The following is a 19,150-nucleotide window of genomic DNA, read 5'->3' on the forward strand; positions in this document are numbered from 1 at the left end:
GACAAAAATGTGTCTAACTTATACTCATATATATATATGAAAAGTTTCTTTACCCTGTTGAGGACATCTTTCCTAGTTTTCTATTACCTCTTTCTATTAAAACAAAGTTTATTTATTTTGTTTTTTGGCTGCCTTGAGTCTTAAGTTGAGCATGTGGGATCTTCCCCTTGGGACATGCAGAATCATGCTCCTTTGGTCCAGATTGAGATTCATTATTTTGGAAAAGCATAAATATACATTAGCTTTAAGTATCAGAAATAAAAGTAATGGGATCTGGATTACGTGTAGTACCACTTTTGTGATGAACTATTTGAATACCTCCAATTTTTATTGTGCCAGAATTGGGAGAGAAAAAAACCCAACCCAGAGAGGACAGTAGATTTCTTATGACTAGAAACAATGGGACGACCCTGTCTTGGAAAGCGCTTGCGCCCAGACTCAGTTGGCGCCCGCCCTTCTGCTTTTTCTCCAGCCGCCGTTTCCTCCACCTTTCGCGCTCTAGCCACCCGGGAAGCCCAGCGTTAAGGGCAGCTAGGCTCTGATTGGCTCCTTTAAAAGTCTACGGACTATCTGATTGGTGAATCCAGGACCCTTTAGCGCGGTGAGTTTGAAACTGCTCGCACTTAGCTCCAAAGCTGGCGCTTGGAAGTTAGGGACAGCGTCGCCGACTTGGTAGCCGCCGCAGCATTCGCCGCGGGATAAAGCCGGGTAGCGTTGGTGGGGTCAGGGTGTTGCCTATGGGGTGTCGACTCGGAAGGGCCGTCTTGCGGACCTTGGAGGGGGAGTATTAATGAAGCAGGTGATAATTGGGAGGCTGGGTTCCGGGCGGTGGGGTTCTGCGTACCGCCAAGCCCGGCCTTAACCGGAGGCCCCGGGCCTGCGCGTGAGGCGACGCCAACCCCGGCTTCAGTGGGAGGCTTGGGGGAGCCCAGCCCGGCCAGGGTTGTTCAGGCAGGGCTGGCATTGCTCTGGCCTCTGAATTGCAATCTGGGGTCGCGGGTGGCTGAGGAGGCTTTCGGGGGTTGATGGAAGGCAGATTTGTGCCAAGCGCTTGTGGAGTGCCAGGCTCGGCCCTGCAGCTCCTAGCCTCGCCTCCGGGAGTGGAAAGCAAGACCGCAACTCAGCAAGGTGCTCGCGCCTGCTTCTAATCTCAGCTGGTCCCAGGAAACCGACCGGAAGAACTAACTTGTGGGCCTTCTCAACTTGCCTCTCTGTTCCCAGGACCCTAGCCGACGTAGAGCTTTTAAGAACACTTATCCTGGGCATAGACCCCAAGAGAACTTGGATTTTTTGGATTTTATTTTATGCTTGGTGGTTGTTACATACAGTGGAATTGGCAAAAACTGGAAGTCTAAGAAACGCCGAGAGTTAGAAACGTGTCTTTTTAAGTCCTTTTATCAGTTTTAACATGCAGGTCTTGCTTTCTTTAAAGACCTGGAGGTGTCTGGGTGGATGAAGCCATTGATATTTTACATCCTGTCACTAGGAACAGAGGCATTCAAAAGGCATTACGAAGCCACATCCTTTATTTAAAATAGTTGCAACCAGGAAAAGGTGGAAGAGTAATTGAACCCAGCTTTGAAATTGAGTTAGTTTTCAGTGATTTTGTTTAAAATAAGCTCCACAGTTTCATTGTGATTTGGGCATATTACAGCTGGATATTGAAGAAAAGATTAGTTAATCCTAATCCGTTGCCATTTGTAAAATTGATTTTTAAGATGGCCAGTGTAGTGCAATTTTGTTTATTTAAAAAAGTTTATCTCTGCTTATGTCTGGAATGATTTTGAAAAAGAATGTGAGAAATTTAACTTAAGGTTCAGTGACCTTTATGATTTTATCAGTGATATAAAACGATGGTTTGGGCCTCTGAAGTTAATGTTTCCGTGGCAAACTTACCAGGAAGTCTTGAGTATCTGGTTGTGGTTTCGGCTTTTTTTTTTTAACCATTTTTTTTTTTGTGATTCAAGTATATGGACATTCTTTGTTCTTGACATTGCATGGGGTATAATTAAAATAGACTTTATGTATGGAATTGCCCATTTTCTTTTAGAGTGCTTAGTGATATTTCCCACTTTACAAAAGGTATCTTGAAAGTTTTTTATCATCTTTGTGTTACGTGACTCCTGACAACAAGAGAAAGATTAAAACTGTCATTTGAGCAAGTTGAAATGAATATACTTTGGCTGCTTTAAATATTTTCTAATGGTTGAACAGTGTGACCACGTTTTAGCTCCCTACTTCATGTCTTTAACTTCATAAAAGTATCATGAAGCTACAAATTCAAGTAGCATTCATTGTTAAACTATTTGGGTATAATTGGCACACATTGATGAGCCTTAGAAGTCTTATGTAAAGAACATCAGGGTTTGTTTGGAACGGATAGATAAGTTGATGTCTGAATTTGAAGGTTAATTTTGAAAGAAGTTCCCAGGTGGCTCTAGTGGTAAAGAACCTGCCTGCCAGTGCAGGAAACATAACAGACAGTGGTTTCCATCCCTGGGTCAGGAAGATACCTTGGAGGAGGGCATGGCCATCCACTCCAGTATTCTCTCCTGGAGAATCCTATGGCAGAGGAGCCTGGCCATAGGATCACACAGTCGGACACTGAAGTGACTTAGTATACCAAAGTTATCCAGGTATAGGATATACAAATATTTCCAATGTTTCAGAAGCTAAGAAAGGTGGGAGAGTCTTGAGTTCTTCCCCTTGTAAATACTGTTTTAATAGAATAGCTAATCTTATGGAAAATTTTTAAAAAGTTTATTTGTATTTGGCTGCACTGGATGTTCATTGCCACAAGTGACTTTCTCTAGTTGAGGCCAGTGGATGCTATTCTTTGTTGCTCTGCACCAGCTGGGTGCACAGGCTTCGGTACTTGTGACTCTTGGGCTTAGTTGCTCCCGGCGTGTGGAATCTTCCTGGACCAGGGATTGAACCTGTGTTCCCTGCATTGGCAGGTGGATTCCTATCCACTGCACCATGAGGGAAGTCCTATTGTGGAAAGTTAATACTGCTCTAGGCATGATGGGAAATTCTTTACTTGTAATATCTTATCAATAACTTAAAAGCACCCTTTGACTTAGTGGCATGTAATCAAATAAGTTTTTCTTCTCATTTTAGGGTCTACCATACCCACTGATTAACTATGGAAGACTATACCAAAATAGAGAAAATTGGAGAAGGTGAGTGGTTTTAATAATATAAAAGGATTTTTAAAAAATGATTTAATGATTTGACATCTTTGACATGTAAATATTCAAATTCAGTTTTTAAAGTATCTAACAGTACATTAATTAGTGCATTAATGTATATGTTTTCTACATAATAGCACAAGCAAAAAAAAAAATAGTTAACCTTTCAAGAGAATTGAAATTATTCTGACATGTCTCCCTACCAGCATCCCTCCAATAATCTTACATTCTTCTAATACTAAACAATATATCTATATATTAAAGCAATATATCTATATATTTTTAAAAAAACACTATTGCTATTTTGTAGGTGTGTTGAGGAGAGTGTTAGGGCAGTGAAATTATGTGCTTTAGTTTAAAGTACGTCTGCATATACTCTCAGAAGTTCTAGTCAGGGTCATGTATTTCATTTAGTGGTTAATGTCTTCTTAATGTCTTTTGATTAAAATATATTAACTCTTATTTCAATTATTACCAAATTGTTCTGTGATTTTCTTCTGAGTTAACAAAAATAATTCATTGAACTCAGGTTATAATTTGAACCCCTTTCTGGCTTTTTAGATCATAGAGAACATAACTATATGCATGATGTGGAACCTTAGTTGGCATTTAGCAGACACTCTATAACCATTTGTTGATAAACAGTTTTTCTGTTTATTGTTCAGTCTCCATGCTGCTGCTAAGTCGCTTTAGTTGTGTCCAACTCTGCGACCCCATCCATAGACGGCAGCCCACCAGGCTCCCCTGTCCCTGGGATTCTCCAGGCAAGAATACTGGAGTGGGTTGCTATTCAGTCTCCATAATTTGCCTGTATTGAAGATTTTTAAATTTTATAATGCTTAGTTCATTTCAAAGTGCAAGTCAGGAGAGACAGAGCACTTGTGATGTCTAAAACTCAATTCAGTATATATTGAGTGTTCACTGTAAGTTAATCAGTGGCTCTTATGAGTAAATTTTAGGACCAGGTGAATGTTGTACACTTGAGTGAGAGGTAAGAATACTTTAAAAAGTTTGAATTTACCATTAACTACTTATTTGACTATATTATGTAAATTACTGATCTTCCTGAGTTTGTCTTAACAGTGTGCTGGGTGAGGGTGCTACTGGCTTACCTACTTCTGTGTTTAATGCAAGTATAATTTACATCTGAAAAATGTACAGATTTTAAGTGTACAGAAGGTCCACCCATGAAGGATGTTGGTGAAGATCAAACAAGATCAGTTCTCCTTGATTTTTTTTTGACCTCACAGTGCGACTTAAGGGATTTTAGTTCCTTGAATCAGGGATTGAACCCAGGCACTTAGCAGTCAAAGTGCAGAGTCCTAACCACCGGACCATCAGGGAATTCCCAGATCAACTGGTTACCCAAAGCACAATTGCTCCAAATTTCGTCAAAATAATATACAATGGATTTTATGTTAACTTACGTTTTTAAAATGACACCATGACATAGACAACTGGATAGAATTTCTCTATTTAAAAAAAGAGAGTTTATATAGCATCAGTTTGTCACTGAGCAAACCATCCTTAATATTCTGATCAAACAAGTAGATCATTTATTTGTTAGTGGTTCTTATCCTTTTTTGAAATACTACTAGTTTTGGAGAAACTCTTAAAAAACTGTAAAATAGACTTGCCTAGATATAAGTCCCTCCTAATCGCTTTTGAAGTTACACTGATGTCATACAAAAAAAAAGTAAAGCTATTTAAGAAAATTTTCTTATAATTAAGGGAGTCAAGACCTCCCTTAAATTGTCCAACCCCAGATTAAAAATCACTTACCCGGGGGATTCAACATATCATGCACGTGAACTTGTTTTTAGCTGACTAGTCCGTCTCGATTACTGCTTTTTCTGTTCCGTGCACCCAACCACCCCAGGGTCCCTTATATTGAAATTATTGCTCACTAGCTAAAACCCATACATCGGAATCCATGTTCTCAACTTCCAAATGGATGTGAGGCTTCCTGCATTTATTTTATGCCTACCTTGGGGAGGATATTTGATAGGACATACATTCCAATTTGCAAATGATCCTTTTTCTCTAAAATGTGTTGGAAAATTACTGGTAATTTGAATTGTATGGGGAACCTGTGATGACTATATGGATTTTCTAAACTGCAGATAGGTTAGGTTGTGATTAGCCTCTTTTCTTTTGGAAGTGATGAGAGTATAATTATGAATGAGATGCTTTCTTTGTGGCCACAGCAGATGTTTCTGTCATGTGACACCTTATGGAATTCAATCATCTTCTAAAATTTTTTTTAGTTTGTGGTGGTTGTCACATAGACACTTACTTTGTTTATTTCAGGTACCTATGGAGTTGTGTATAAGGGTAGACACAAAACTACAGGCCAAGTGGTAGCCATGAAGAAAATCAGACTAGAAAGTGAAGAGGAAGGGGTTCCTAGTACTGCAATTCGGGAAATATCTCTATTAAAAGAGCTTCGTCATCCAAATATAGTCAGGTATGGTATAATATCTGAATTTGAATCATTTTTTGCATGCTATTTCACATGTGAATTTCATTTTGAAAAGTTTTACAGTTGCTTAATTTCTGATTGAACCTTTCTGAGTGGAATAGAACCCTACTGTTTTTGTTCATTGACAATGCTGGGCGTAGAAAAACATAGGCTTTTAAAGCAGGAATAGAGTTAGAGGGGCTTGGTGATAGAGATTAGTAGTGGGGGCTGGAAAATCAGGATAAACTGGTCAAGGGAGACAAGGAAGTCTTTTTTCACAAAGCTTTGTCACTGTTCCAACTCTGAGAGCTCTGGTCTTTAAGGACTCCTTAATCAGCGACCTGAGATAGGTAGCTAGGTCAGGTGAAAGCTAGGATTTAATTGCATTTTGTGGGCTTGAGATGGTGAACAACTGGTAAGGTTAGATAATACTTTAAAAAGTTTATTTCTATAAGTTGCCTCAATGGAGAGACAAGCTCTAAGCAACAAGCAGTCAGCCTAGAAATATTTTTCTGGACTGCAGGCGATTTACCAAGTTAACACCTGTAATACCACTTAATTTTCAGTTGCTGCCCTGAGGTTCCTTTCTCAAATTCTAGTTTAATACTATGGTTTCACTACTAGGGAAGGTACCACCTCTTCTATTCCAAAACAGTATAGCATGTATTTGTTACTGTAGAAATTTCTTATGGCCTGCTTTTTCTAATAGCAACTATGATGTATGTGTATAGAAGCCATTTTACTTTGTGAGAGATCAAAAATGTTAAGATTTGTAATTGTTTTATTTTTCAGTCTTCAAGATGTGCTTATGCAGGATTCCAGGTTGTATCTCATCTTTGAATTCCTTTCCATGGATCTCAAGAAATACTTGGACTCTATCCCTCCTGGTCAGTTCATGGATTCTTCACTTGTTAAGGTAAGAATCTTGCCTAATTTTGTTAGTGTTTATCCTCTGTGAATGTAAAGGGTCTGCACTTTAGAAGTGCTTGTGTTTCATGAGAATATACTTGGAAAAAGTGTTAGAAAGTAGAACAAGGAAGAAAGGAATGTTTCATTAAAGAATATTTTGTTTTTTCTCACATAGTCTATAGGTTGTTAACAGTTAAGTATTTTATTACTAGATAGTGCTTCTGGTTGTAAAGTGAAAAGTACTGCCTGAAAAAACAGAAAAGTACTAAGTGTGTAATGTTGGAAACTAGGGTATTCTGTTCTTTGTCAGTCAGATATGTGCAAAATAAAAGAACAAAAGCCTGGGACAGGGTGATGCTGGCAGGCAGTTTCACTTTATTCTGGATTTGAATATATATTTTGTTTAACTTATTGTAGAGATTCAGTTCAGTTCAATCGCTCAGTCGTGTCCGACTCTTTGTGACCCCATGAGTCGCAGCACGCCAGGCCTCCCTGTCCATCACCAACTCCCGGAGTTCACTCAGACTCACGTCCATCGAGTCAGTGATGCCATCCAGCCATCTCATCCTCTGTCGTCCCCTTCTCCTCCTGCCACCAATCCCTCCCAGCATCAGAGTCCTTTCCAATGAGTCAACTCTTCGCATGAGGTGGCCAAAGGACTGGAGTTTCAGCTTTAGCATCATTCCTTCCAGAGAACACCCTTTCGAATTCGAAAGGGCTGACCTCCTTTCGAATGGACTGGTTGGATCTCCTTGCAGTCCAAGGGACTGTCTGGAGTCTTCTCCAACACCACAGTTCAAATGCATCAATTCTTCTGAGCTCAGCTTTCTTCACAGTCCAACTCTCACATCCATACATGACCACTAGAAAAACCATAGCCTTGACTAGACGGACCTTTGTTGGCAAAGTCATGTCTCTTCTTTTCAATATGCTATCTAGGTTGGTCGTAACTTTCCTTCCAAGGAGTAAGTGTCTTTTAATTTCATGGCTGCAGTCACCATCTGCAGTGATTTTGGAGCCCAGAAAAATAGAGTCAGCCACTGTTTCCACTGTTTCCCCATCTATTTCCCATGAAGTGATGGGACCAGATGCCATGATCTTTGTTTTCTGAATGTTGAGCTTTAAGCCAACTTTTCCACTCTCCTCTTTCACTTTCATCAAGAGGCTTTTTAGTTCTCTCCACTTTCTGCCATAAGGGTGGTGTCATCTGCATATCTGAGGTTATTGATATTTTTCCCGGCAATCTTGATTCCAGCTTGTGCTTCTTCCAGCCCAGCATTTCTCATGATGTACTCTGCATATAAGTTAAATACGCAGGGTGACAATATACAGCCTTGATGTACTCCTTTTCCTGTTTGGAACCAGTCTGTTGTTCCATGTCCAATTCTAACTGTTGCTTCCTGACCTGCATATAGGTTTCTCAAGAGGCAGGTCAGGTGGTATAGAGATTAAGTTTCATTTAAATTTAAAATAATTATCCTTATACCGTCTCTACCAAACCACTCCTCAGAGGTAGCCTTTGTTTTATTAGTAATCTTAGAGATACTTGTATGTCAACTTTGTATGTGTATATACAGAAACTTTTTGTAAAAATGGGATTTTATATATATTAGTATATATGCATTACTTTCCCTTTTACTGTGTAAAATGTTAGTCTACCCATCTTTCTACTGTCTGATATAATTGCGTAAACCAAGTCCACACTGGTGGACACTGAAGTTGTTTTCCAGCTTGGTGACTCATGTCCTTATGGTCAGTGCTGCAGTGAATATTTTTATATTCCTGTGTATCTTTATAGGAGTCTCAGCACTGAAATCAGTGGGTTGAAGTTATTTATTTACACTTAAAATCTTGATAGTGCTGGTTAACCCTCTAAAAAAGTAGACCAATATCATGGTGTATGTATATTTTTTAGCACATCACTGTCAAAACTTGTTTTGATTAATCTTTTTGATAACAGTACTATGAAAAATACATTAACATCATTTTTCTTTCATTTAACATTTTTTATTTCTTAGCCATTTTATAAACACTACATATTTTTCACTGATGATTCTGTTAGGATACTTTTTTCACTGGTTTTTAAGAGCCTTTTATTGGTAATGTATTGATAATAGTTCTTTTATTGCTTTTTTTTTTGTCTTTTGTTAATGGTGTGTATATACCATTAGTTATTTTTATAATTTAACATATTTGTACATATCAGTACATGACTTTTGGAGATTTTTATGTCTTATTTAAGTCTTCCTCATGCAAAGATCACATGTATTAGAACAGTACATGACAGTGTTTTTCTAGTGGTTTCAGTAGATTACCATTCCTCCTTTTGTCTTAAATTCTAGATGAATCAAAGGTTTATTTTGATGTCAGAATTAGGGTTCTTAATTTTTTTTCCAAATGGCTAGCCAGTTGTTCCAACTGATTGGTTTTATGTATTTTATAATATTGAACTTTATAGTCAATACTATATTTTATATTTCTGTAGTACTCATGTTGCTTCAAATGTCAGTTACATTTTGTTGGCAACAGAAATCTTACAAAACACTTCTCTGAACTGCTAAACAGCGTTTTGCCATAATTATATCTATTTAAATACAGTCATAATATTCTTTTTTTTTTTCCTTGTGACCAGTGTTTCCAAAGAGGAAGTGAATATATAAAGATAAAAGACAGAAATGGAAAAGACTAAACTTACTCAGGGCAGAACTAGAGTTGCTATAAGTATATAAAACAAAAGTTTAAGAAACTTTCTATATAGAAAATTACCTTATTACTTAAGAATTAGGGACCAGAATAAGTAAAAGAAAATGAAATGAGTATCTATAGATGTTCCCATAAGGTGAATATCTTTGTCTTAGTTGTACAAACATAATACTTGATATAAATGGGCTTCTCACGCCCCAGATACTTCCTGTTAGTTTCAACTAAGAAACTAAGGCCTGAGAACTTTTTTGGTAAATTGTTTATTTCTCTGCAATATAATTTCTTATGTCTTTGAAAGAAACCTGCCAAGATTATTTAGAAAATCATTTCATCATATGGTTAAGTTTCTAATTTATATTTCCTCCTTCCAGAGTTATTTGTACCAAATCCTACAAGGGATTGTGTTTTGTCACTCTAGAAGAGTTCTCCACAGGGACTTAAAACCTCAAAATCTATTGATTGATGATAAAGGAACAATTAAGTTGGCAGATTTTGGCCTTGCCAGAGCTTTTGGAATTCCTATTAGAGTATATACGCATGAGGTATGTTGTTTTGGTACTTTTGTTATGTGTGACTGAGGGATTGTTTTCTGTATTCTTTAAGACAAGGAAAAATACTCAGAAAGATTTTCAATCTGCCGGTTATCAGTTTATTGCCTCTGTAGTCCAAACTTCATTGTCTGCTATGTGAAAATGCATCTGGAACTTTTGAGTGTTTTTCCTTTGCCAGATGCTGGGATGTTACCTTTGACAGTAGAGGGTGCTAGAGAGGCATTGCAGGAAGCAGTCATTTATTCTCACAAGTCAGTCTCCGATTATTACAAACCTCTGTTACAGTTACTAATCCTGTATAGTAAACCTTCCCTGTGCAAGTTACACGTGATTTCTGTCTCGTTTGGATCCTGTCTTGAAAAAGACTAGTTAAAAGGTTTTGTTGATTAAGTACGATTATTTCAGATGCTTTTGCTGCTGCTGCTGCTAAGTCGCTTCAGTTGTGTCTGACTCTGTGCGACACCATAGACGGCAGCCCACCAGGCTCCCCCGTCCCTGGGATTCTCCAGGCAAGAACACTGGAGTGGGTTGCCATTTCCTTCTCCAATGCATGAAAGTGAAAAGTGAAAGTGAAGTCGCTCAGTCGTGTCCGACTCAGCGACCCCATGGACTGCGGCCCACCAGGGTCCTCCGTCCATGGGATTTTCCAGGCAAGAGTACTGGAGTGGGGTGCCATGCTTTTAGAAGCTTGTAAATATAACCAAGTTTTGTCCCTGTTATATTGATGACTTGGCTTTTTGTTTGCTATTTCTGGAGGGAAAGGGAATGCTGAATCACAGTTAAGGATTGTTGGGAAACCTTGTCTTCTGTGGAGTTGTCTACTCTTGTGCTCAAAGACTTCCTCTTGATCAAAACTTGTGACAGTGCACCTCTGGTCAGGTGTCTTGGCTCCTTTTTAATCATTCCTTTTTATAATTTTTCCCATGGATCTGTAAATATATATTATTTGGTTTCCACTGGTTTAAATAGATGCTGTTGCCCTGCACTGTGACAAATGAGATATGCTCAAATAGTAGATTGGTGCAGACCACTGATAAGCTGCTGTGTGCCTTGGTTGTGATTCTAGCACGTGAGCGATGCGTGCGCTTGTGCAGCACGGTGTCAGCCCAGACCCAGCATCATTGTGCTTTTGTTCTTAAGTGAAGGCTGTCTTGACTGTTTTGATCCTTGCGTTTTACTAATTTGAAAAGATTTGGTATGCTTTTATCTTTCCTTCCTTAGTGAATATAACTTACAAATGAAGTATTTATCTAACACTTAGTATTGTGTATAGTGAATTGACTTTTAAACAGTATCAGAGACAATCGTGCAGCATTCTAAAGGATAGTCCTAATATAAATGTTTACATTTAGGTAATTTAATGTGCCACGTTTATTCCAAGTAAGGCGTTTTCTTTGTAATAGGTAGTGACACTCTGGTATAGATCTCCAGAAGTATTGCTGGGGTCAGCTCGCTACTCAACTCCAGTGGACATTTGGAGTATAGGTACCATATTTGCTGAATTAGCAACGAAGAAACCACTTTTTCATGGGGATTCAGAAATTGATCAACTCTTCAGAATTTTCAGGTATTTTTGATTTACGCTTGAGCTGTTAAGAACTTTAAAATTTACATGTAGATAGCAAGAATTATGTTGATGCTTTAACTTGTAAGTTTTTGTTTTGTTCTGGCTTTTTAGAGCTTTGGGCACTCCCAATAATGAAGTGTGGCCAGAAGTGGAATCTTTACAGGACTATAAGAGTACATTTCCCAAGTGGAAACCAGGAAGCTTAGCATCCCATGTCAAAAACTTGGATGAAAATGGCTTGGATCTGCTCTCGGTAAGGAATGCCCTTTATATTGGTTTTAATACCATGGATAATTAATTCTGAATGTACTTAATTCTGTCTTTACCTAGGAAATAGGAATAAAACCAATATTTGTTGACCTAGACACATAACTGTTATGTTTATTATATTACTAGCTCCATTTTAGTATGTGTGCTACTGAAGCAAGCACATTACTAATTCCATTTTAGATATGAAAAACACTAGTGGTTTTGAGAGGAGAGTTTGGCATTTTTTTGTTGTCCTTGTTGATTTGTTTTTAATCTGATAGATAGCTATAGATACTCTGAAGGAGAGGACAGGGTTAATAATAACGCTGTAAGTGACTGACTTGGAGTGGCCCCCCTTTCCAGCTTTTTTGTCTTGGTATTTACTGGTTTTTAGTTTAGACATAGGTGTCTTCCTTATTTTTTCATATTTTTAGTTACTTAAGCCTTTGCTGCATGAATTTCCATTTCTCACCTTGTGCCTCATTTCCACATCAGATAGGTTAGCAAAGGGATGAATGTAGTTCTTAACACCTTCCCCTCTATTACGTTGCTGTTCCAACTAAACAGCTGTGTTCTTTAAAAATAAGACAAAAAATAATTTGTTAGCATAAAATAAAAATGTCCTAGACCTGCCCCAGGAAATTTATTTTAGAACAGTATTTAAATACTGAGGTGTTGCTGCTGCTGCTAAGTCGCTTCAGTCGTGTCCGACTCTGTGCGACCCCACAGACAGCGGCCCACCAGGCTCCCCGTCCCCGGGACTCTCCAGGCAAGAACACTGGAGTGGGTTGCCATTTCCTTCTTCAATGCATGAAAGTGAAAAGTGAAAGTGAAGTCGCTCAGTCGTGTCTGACTCCTAGCTACTCCATCGACTGCAGCCCACCAGGCTCCTCCGTCCATGGGATTTTCCAGGCAAGAGTACTGGAGTGGGGTGCCATTGTCTTCTCCTAAATCTTATGAATCTCAGGTAATGTAATTCCAAAAAAGAAATTTTGGTAGGTTACTAAACAAAGGAAAGAAATCTATTGCTGTATCATCATACGTGTGTTCTAATTGGTCTTTGGGCCTCTTTCACAGGTTATAATCATGCCACCAACTCCAGCTCAGATTTCCCAAATGCTTACAGTGCAGGCCAGGGTCCTTTACTGCCACTCAGATATTTTATACGTCAGTATTGATGACGTGATGTAAAAGGCCCTCTGTATTCCTGGCCCAGTCTGGGATTCTTGAACATTTCAAAGAATGTCACTTTAGTTAACGAAATGAAAATTATGTTGTCAATCACGGTTCCTTATTCTAGCCAGTATTGACATCTTGGACTGGATCATTTTTTGCTGCTGGAGGCAGTCCTGTACATTGTTAAGATACTTAACAGCATCCCATTTCTGTGTCCTGTAGATGCCTTTAACACATTTTCATCCCAGTTGTGACAACCCCAAATGTATCTACACATTGCCAAATGTCCCCTTAGGGTCAGTCTCACCAGGTTGATAATCACTGCTGTACACCATATGTTAGTCTTGGTTTCAAATTTCATCTTTCTCACTTGTTAGCTCTGTGAACTTCGGCAAGTTCCTTAACCTCTTTGAGCCTCAGTATTCTCATTTGTAAAGTGGGACTAATTCCTACCTTTTGTTGTCAGGATTAAGTAACATGAAATGAACAAAGTAGAGTGCCAGCTATAGAATAAGAGCTTAGGTGGTAACAAGAGAGGAGAAGTATCTCTAGGTTGGCTTATTGATTTAAAGATTTCTTTAAGACACATTTTAACTTTTCTGCTGATGTGTAAATAAACTGTAACACTTAGGTTTCTGACCATAGTTCATTTAGTGAGTCATTTTAACTCTGTTTATAGCATAGTGCCTGCTGGCTTTGTTTTTATTAGAAACTGCTGAAAGCTACATTAGAAACCTCTATAGTTACTTACCACAGTTTCAGGAATGTTGTAAATAACTCAGAGGGCCTTTTAATTCTCAAAGTAAATATAATTAACTAGATAATCTTTCTTAAATTTATGCCTTGGTTTTAAAGTTATCCATGAATGCTTGTGTCTTAAAATGTAATTTATAGCAAAAAGGTTACCAAGATATTTGTGATTTAAAGAATAGATCATTGTAGAGCTAGAGGGTGAGGTAAAACATTTATGTGGTTTGGTGTTAAACTAATGGGAACATTCATTTAGTAGTTTTTCTTTAAAATTATTAGCATATGGCTTATTGGTAGAAAAGTAAGGCTTTGGGGGGAGTTTTTTTTTTCTCCTTAAATAAATAACCTTTTAAAATATCTTTTCCTCACACAGAAAATGTTAATCTATGATCCTGCCAAACGAATTTCTGGCAAAATGGCATTGAATCATCCGTACTTTAATGATTTGGACAGTCAAATTAAGAAGATGTAGCTTTCTGACAGTTTCCCTGTGTTGTGTCAAGAACAGATAATTGTACTTTTACTGTTCATCTCTGGTTTTGTCTTGTATATTTTTCTTTTCTTTGTTGTAAAACTTAATCTGTACTTCATCTTCTGATTTCAAAACTAAGTTAAAATGTAAATACTGTTCTATATGAATTTAAATATAATAATTCTGTATATGTTTGTAGATTCCACTGTAACAGCTGTTTGTTACTATAATAAAACTTTATAAATCTAGTATTGATGTCAGGAATCAGGAAATTTTTGAGTTAGCTTAAACCATCTAAAATGCTACCCCAGTCTTCTTTTCTTATTGGAAATACTAAAATTTAGGAAAGTGCTAAGTTCAAAGTTCATAATGCTTTGAAGTATTTTTATACTCTGTTTAAATTTTCTTGTCAGTTTCTTGTTATGTGGTAACTATACACCCTGCCTAAAGATGAATATTTTTCTACTGGTATTTCAGTTTGTGACCTAAATGTTTAGGCATTCAGAGTGAGAGAACTATCCAGATTTGAGAGACGATGCTTAATTTATAGAGGTTTTTAGTAACTTGTAAAACTAACATTAGTATATGCCAAAGCTTGCTAAGTTTTACAGTCAGAGATCAAGGGCTGTCCACAGCAGGAAAGAACAGTTTAGAAAATTTATGAGGTATCCTATTTTTAGGTAGGTTATGAAAGTTATTTGTCTGAGTGAATTCTTGTGCTTTGGTCAGAGGTAACAACCATACAAAGGAGTTGCTTATCTTGGCTTTCAAGTCTGACTAAACTCTTTGCAAATTTTGACATAGTTTAGTTTATTAGCAGCCTTCTTAGAAGGTTCTAATGTATAATTATTTAGCCAAGATCACTAGCTTTTGGAATTGTTTAATAATGCAGCTCATTGTGATTTTTACCTGTAATTAGCCTAATTTAGATTGTTATAGCCAAAAGAAGTGTCTCTAAAAATAATTTTTTATCATTTTTAGTGTACAGCTATCCACTGGCCACCCATATGCTCTGTTTTTCATGCTGATAGCCCGTGACCAGAATGAGCTTTCTTGTGTGGCTGATCCAGTTGATTGAGTAATGGGTGATCTACCTAATCTTGTTGTCTTCTAATTTTTTCACTTGAGGAGAAAGTATGGGTCACTTTCTTTGGCAACAGGGCACAAGGTGAGAGTTTTGGTGGCTGCCTTCTAGGTCTTTCGGTGGAAGGCAGCCTGCAGTAAGGGAATGCAACTAGAGATGGAAGTCATTTGAGGTCACACTGTTGAGAGATTTCATGGTGGGAATTTGGTAAGTGAAAGGTCAGTCACACAAAAGAGTTAATTGAGATGGTGAAATGGTGAAATGGAGTATCTGCAGATTGTCTATGAAGTATTGAAATGGGTCTACTTTTCAATTGTGCATTACAGACCTTTGGCGGTGTAGAATCAGCATTGATAACTGATGCCACTACCCCTCTGCCCCCACAAAACTATCAGTGTGTCTTATAAATTATTTCTTGGTCCTTCTGTTTCAATGATATGCAGATGCACTGGTGTCACCAGTGTTTGGGGCCTTGTGGCTTGGCCTGCCTGCATGCTCATTGCTATTGTTCAGTGCAGTCTAATTGTTTGAAAAGTCAGTAATTCATCAGTTTAGAACCTACTTGGTGGACCAGGGAAATGAGATGGAAGAACCCTGCCATCAGTTGCTGTAAACAGACATACATTTTGTTCTGCTCCAGCTCTCTGTGTAGTCCTAAGTAAAGTGTTTATGTCAGCTTCAGTGACTAGTTGAAAAGCCACTGAATTGGGTCCTCATCGCATGCATATTTTTAAATTGGCTTGTGCTGTGGCGCTTCTGATTGATTTTAAAGTGGATCTTGTCTGTGGGTTAGTAGCTCTTAAATCTGTTCTGTGCTAGAAACACCTGAGACTAACTCTCTTCCTACCCTGAACAGTTAAAAGTCCCCCAAGATGATTCTGATGCAGCCAGTTATCGCCAGTTGGTGGTGACTTTAACAACTTTGGGCCAACATCTAGTTTTAGTTGTCTGAAAACTTTGTTATCTTGCATTATCTCTAACTTGTTCTATTTCCATTTTAGGCTGTACAAAGTTCTTTGGTGAGGGGAGAGGTTTGTGTATTTTATCACCAGTAGGAGACTTCCATATACTGTGACTAATGCTGTATCTTATTGTCTGTAGGCTTTAGAGAAGGATTTGTTGTTGTTGTTAAACATAAAATACAAAGGCAGTAATGATGCAAAGAAGTTAATACATAATCTATAATAAAATCATTAATTTATATGTGGACATGGCCTGTGTGAATTAAATGTTTGAAAAAAACATTTTTTTTTAGTGAATAAAAGGTATTTTGGGGACTTGGATTAACAATGAAATAATTTTTAATTAGTAAAAAAAGGAAACTTGAAAGTTCTTGGTGAAATATACTTCTACATTAGTGCTTCTCGCAAACTGTACTTAATAACAGGTCAACTTAAGCCCCATCCCTGTTTAAATAGTTGCCTTATTCCTAGGACCCTAGGATCATTTTGCATTTTGTGGACAGAATAGAGACATTTAGATATGTTTGTGGGCTGTAGAGCTTGAGAGTAGTGGGCATTGTTTGAATAGGTCTGGGGCAATATTGAATGAATAAAGAGAAAGCAAAGGATGGAGGGATAAAGTGTGAAAGTTCCTGAAGAGGGAGAAAATTCTGACTTAAAAATAATGTCTAGGAAACGGCTCAGGTGGGACAGTAATGGTACTGACAAGGATTGTAACTTTTGACCTTTGGAGAAAGGAGTGATGTTAAATATAATTGGAAGCAAGAGTAGACCTTTTCAGTCCCATACTGAATATTTGGATATTTATTTAGTAGTTTGAATATTGAGTTTCTAAGATGCCTTAAAAACTTTAGAAGAAATGTGTTGAGAGTCATAGACTTGTTTGTTGAGAAGGGAAAAAGGTATCACAATACCTGCATTCCTTAGAATACTGAAAAGTCTGATTTTCAAACTTGAATTAGGATCTGGAGAGCTTCTAAGAGATTTCTTGTGCATCCCCAGATTCGGCAGGTCCTGTATAGCCATGAATACAATTTCTTAGCAAGTTCCAGGTGGTGATATGATGGTCCAAGGACCACTTTGAGAATCACTGCATGGGTAGTTCTCAGAAATCTGGAGAACTGAACAGAAACTTAGTCATCTTGTTATGAGAGGAAGCATGGTGCAGAAGGAAAAACTGACCCAGAGTCAGTATACATGTAGAAGTTGAATTGGAATTTAAACCTAAATCTTACATTGTCACTGTTGAGAATTGAGAAAAGTGAACCGCGTAATATAAAGATTGCAGTTTTAGAGCCATGTTAGGGCTTGGTTCCCAGTTTTGCCAATTCCATCTGTGGCTTTGGGTAGGTCACTCAGAGTCTCTGAATCTATTTCCTTAACTGTACAATGGAAATAATAAATGGCATTTATTTATATAAATACATAAGTAGGATTGTAAAATTGTTAGGGATATAGACAGGGCGGCCAGGCATCATGCATACACACAGACATACGCATACAGATACAGTACATGTCTCTTTGTCAGGATCCCCTAATGTTCTCTTCAATACATTGCAAAAATTGGGCAGTAAGCTATTTTTCTGTCACAGTAATCGGTTCTTAAATCTTAACAGATGGCATTTAACAATGGCATTACAAGGTACACTAGATGGGGAATATGGGTTCCTGGTACATGGTAATTCCTTTCTTCTTTGAAGTCTCCCACTTTTTTCTTATGTTACTCTTAGCACTGTTATTTTCTCCCTTACTGAGGGCTGGGGCCATGTCCCGTTCTTTCATCCCCACAGCCCTCAGTCTAGAACCTCAAGTGCTAGACTAATCCCAGGCCTTTAAGCTTGCTCATAGGTTATGGTACCTTCCGTTCAACTATAACTGAACATCTCTGGTGAGCAGCCACTGCTTCACATACACTTCCTGTTTTTCCCAGCAATCTTGTAAGGGAGTGGCCATCTTCATCTTAGAAACTAAGATTCATAGAGCTTAAGTAATTTGCTAAGGATTGCAAGGCTAGTTAAAAGCAGGAGCAAGGACTTGGGAGCTTTCTTTTTTTTTTCTTTTTTTTTTTAAATTTTATTTTATTTTTAAACTTTACATAATTGTATTAGTTTTGCCAAACATCAAAATGAATCCGCCACAGGTATACATGTGTTCCCCATCCTGAACCCTCCTTCCTCCTCCCTCCCCATACCATCCCTCTGGGTCGTCCCAGTGCACTAGCCCCAAGCATCCAGTATCGTGCATCGAACCTGGACTGGCAACTCGTTTCTTATATGATATTTTACATGTTTCAATGTCATTCTCCCAAATCTTCCCACCCCTCCCTCTCCCACAGAGTCCATAAGACTGTTCTGTACATCTGTGTCTCTTTTGCTGTCTCGTACACCGGGTTATTGTTACCATCTTTCTAAATTCCATATATATGCGTTAGTATACTGTATTTATGTTTTTCCTTCTGGCTTACTTCACTCTGTATAATAGGCTCCAGTTTCATCCACCTCATTAGAACTGATTCAAATGTATTCTTTTTAATGGCTGAGGAGCTTTCTGACTTCACAATGTTCTTTTCATGGACTTGTGTTGGTTCCCAAGATAAATTGATAGAAAATGTATTTAGTTTCTAAAGTTTAAGAAGAACTCAAGAAGGCAGTCAAATAGTAAAGCCAGTGCAGCCCAGGTGCCAAGGAGTTCCCTCCCAGCTCAGGGTCCAAACCAGCCCCCCAGGTTTCAGGCTTCCCCATGGAGCCCCAAAGCTCGTGAGACCTCTACTTCAAGGTTGAAAGGACCAAGGCGAGATAGTTTTCAATCAATGTTCATTTTCCCCGTCCCACTTTTACTATGCTGCATGTGGTCCTCTTGAGCTTCTTAATCCTGGCTCCTTTTTCATACAGATGACCCAGATTGGATCAGAGTGATAAACCATAACCCAGCAGCAGTAATTGGTTCAAGGGGTGGGCAAGTGACCTAAATAAGACCCGTGAGGGTCCATTTTGCTATGGAAACCCTGAGAGAATGAAGTCTTTCTGCTGACACTGCTAAACTGGGATGACAGGGCTAGGAGCCTGAGGCATCTCC

General features: G+C 38.2%; 1 protein-coding gene across 8 annotated transcripts in view; it reads left to right on the plus strand.

Annotated features, from left to right (window-relative positions):
* Positions 1-473: 473 nt before the first annotated feature.
* Positions 474-19,150, plus strand: part of CDK1 (cyclin dependent kinase 1) — a 50,606-nt gene continuing 31,929 nt past the window's right edge. For 2 of the 8 annotated variants that reach the window (XM_061405059.1, XM_061405061.1), the window contains exons 1-7: positions 608-708; positions 3,121-3,182; positions 5,502-5,658; positions 6,445-6,568; positions 9,636-9,806; positions 11,219-11,382; positions 11,494-11,635. In XM_061405059.1, the coding sequence (XP_061261043.1) occupies positions 3,146-3,182; positions 5,502-5,658; positions 6,445-6,568; positions 9,636-9,806; positions 11,219-11,382; positions 11,494-11,635 (795 nt within the window). In that variant the 5' untranslated portion in view covers positions 608-708; positions 3,121-3,145. The other 6 variants (XM_061405055.1, XM_061405057.1, XM_061405053.1 and 3 more) reach the window with 6 other exon arrangements.

The sequence above is a fragment of the Bos javanicus genome, chromosome 28 (assembly GCF_032452875.1).
Source record: "Bos javanicus breed banteng chromosome 28, ARS-OSU_banteng_1.0, whole genome shotgun sequence".
Taxonomy (NCBI): domain Eukaryota; kingdom Metazoa; phylum Chordata; class Mammalia; order Artiodactyla; family Bovidae; genus Bos; species Bos javanicus.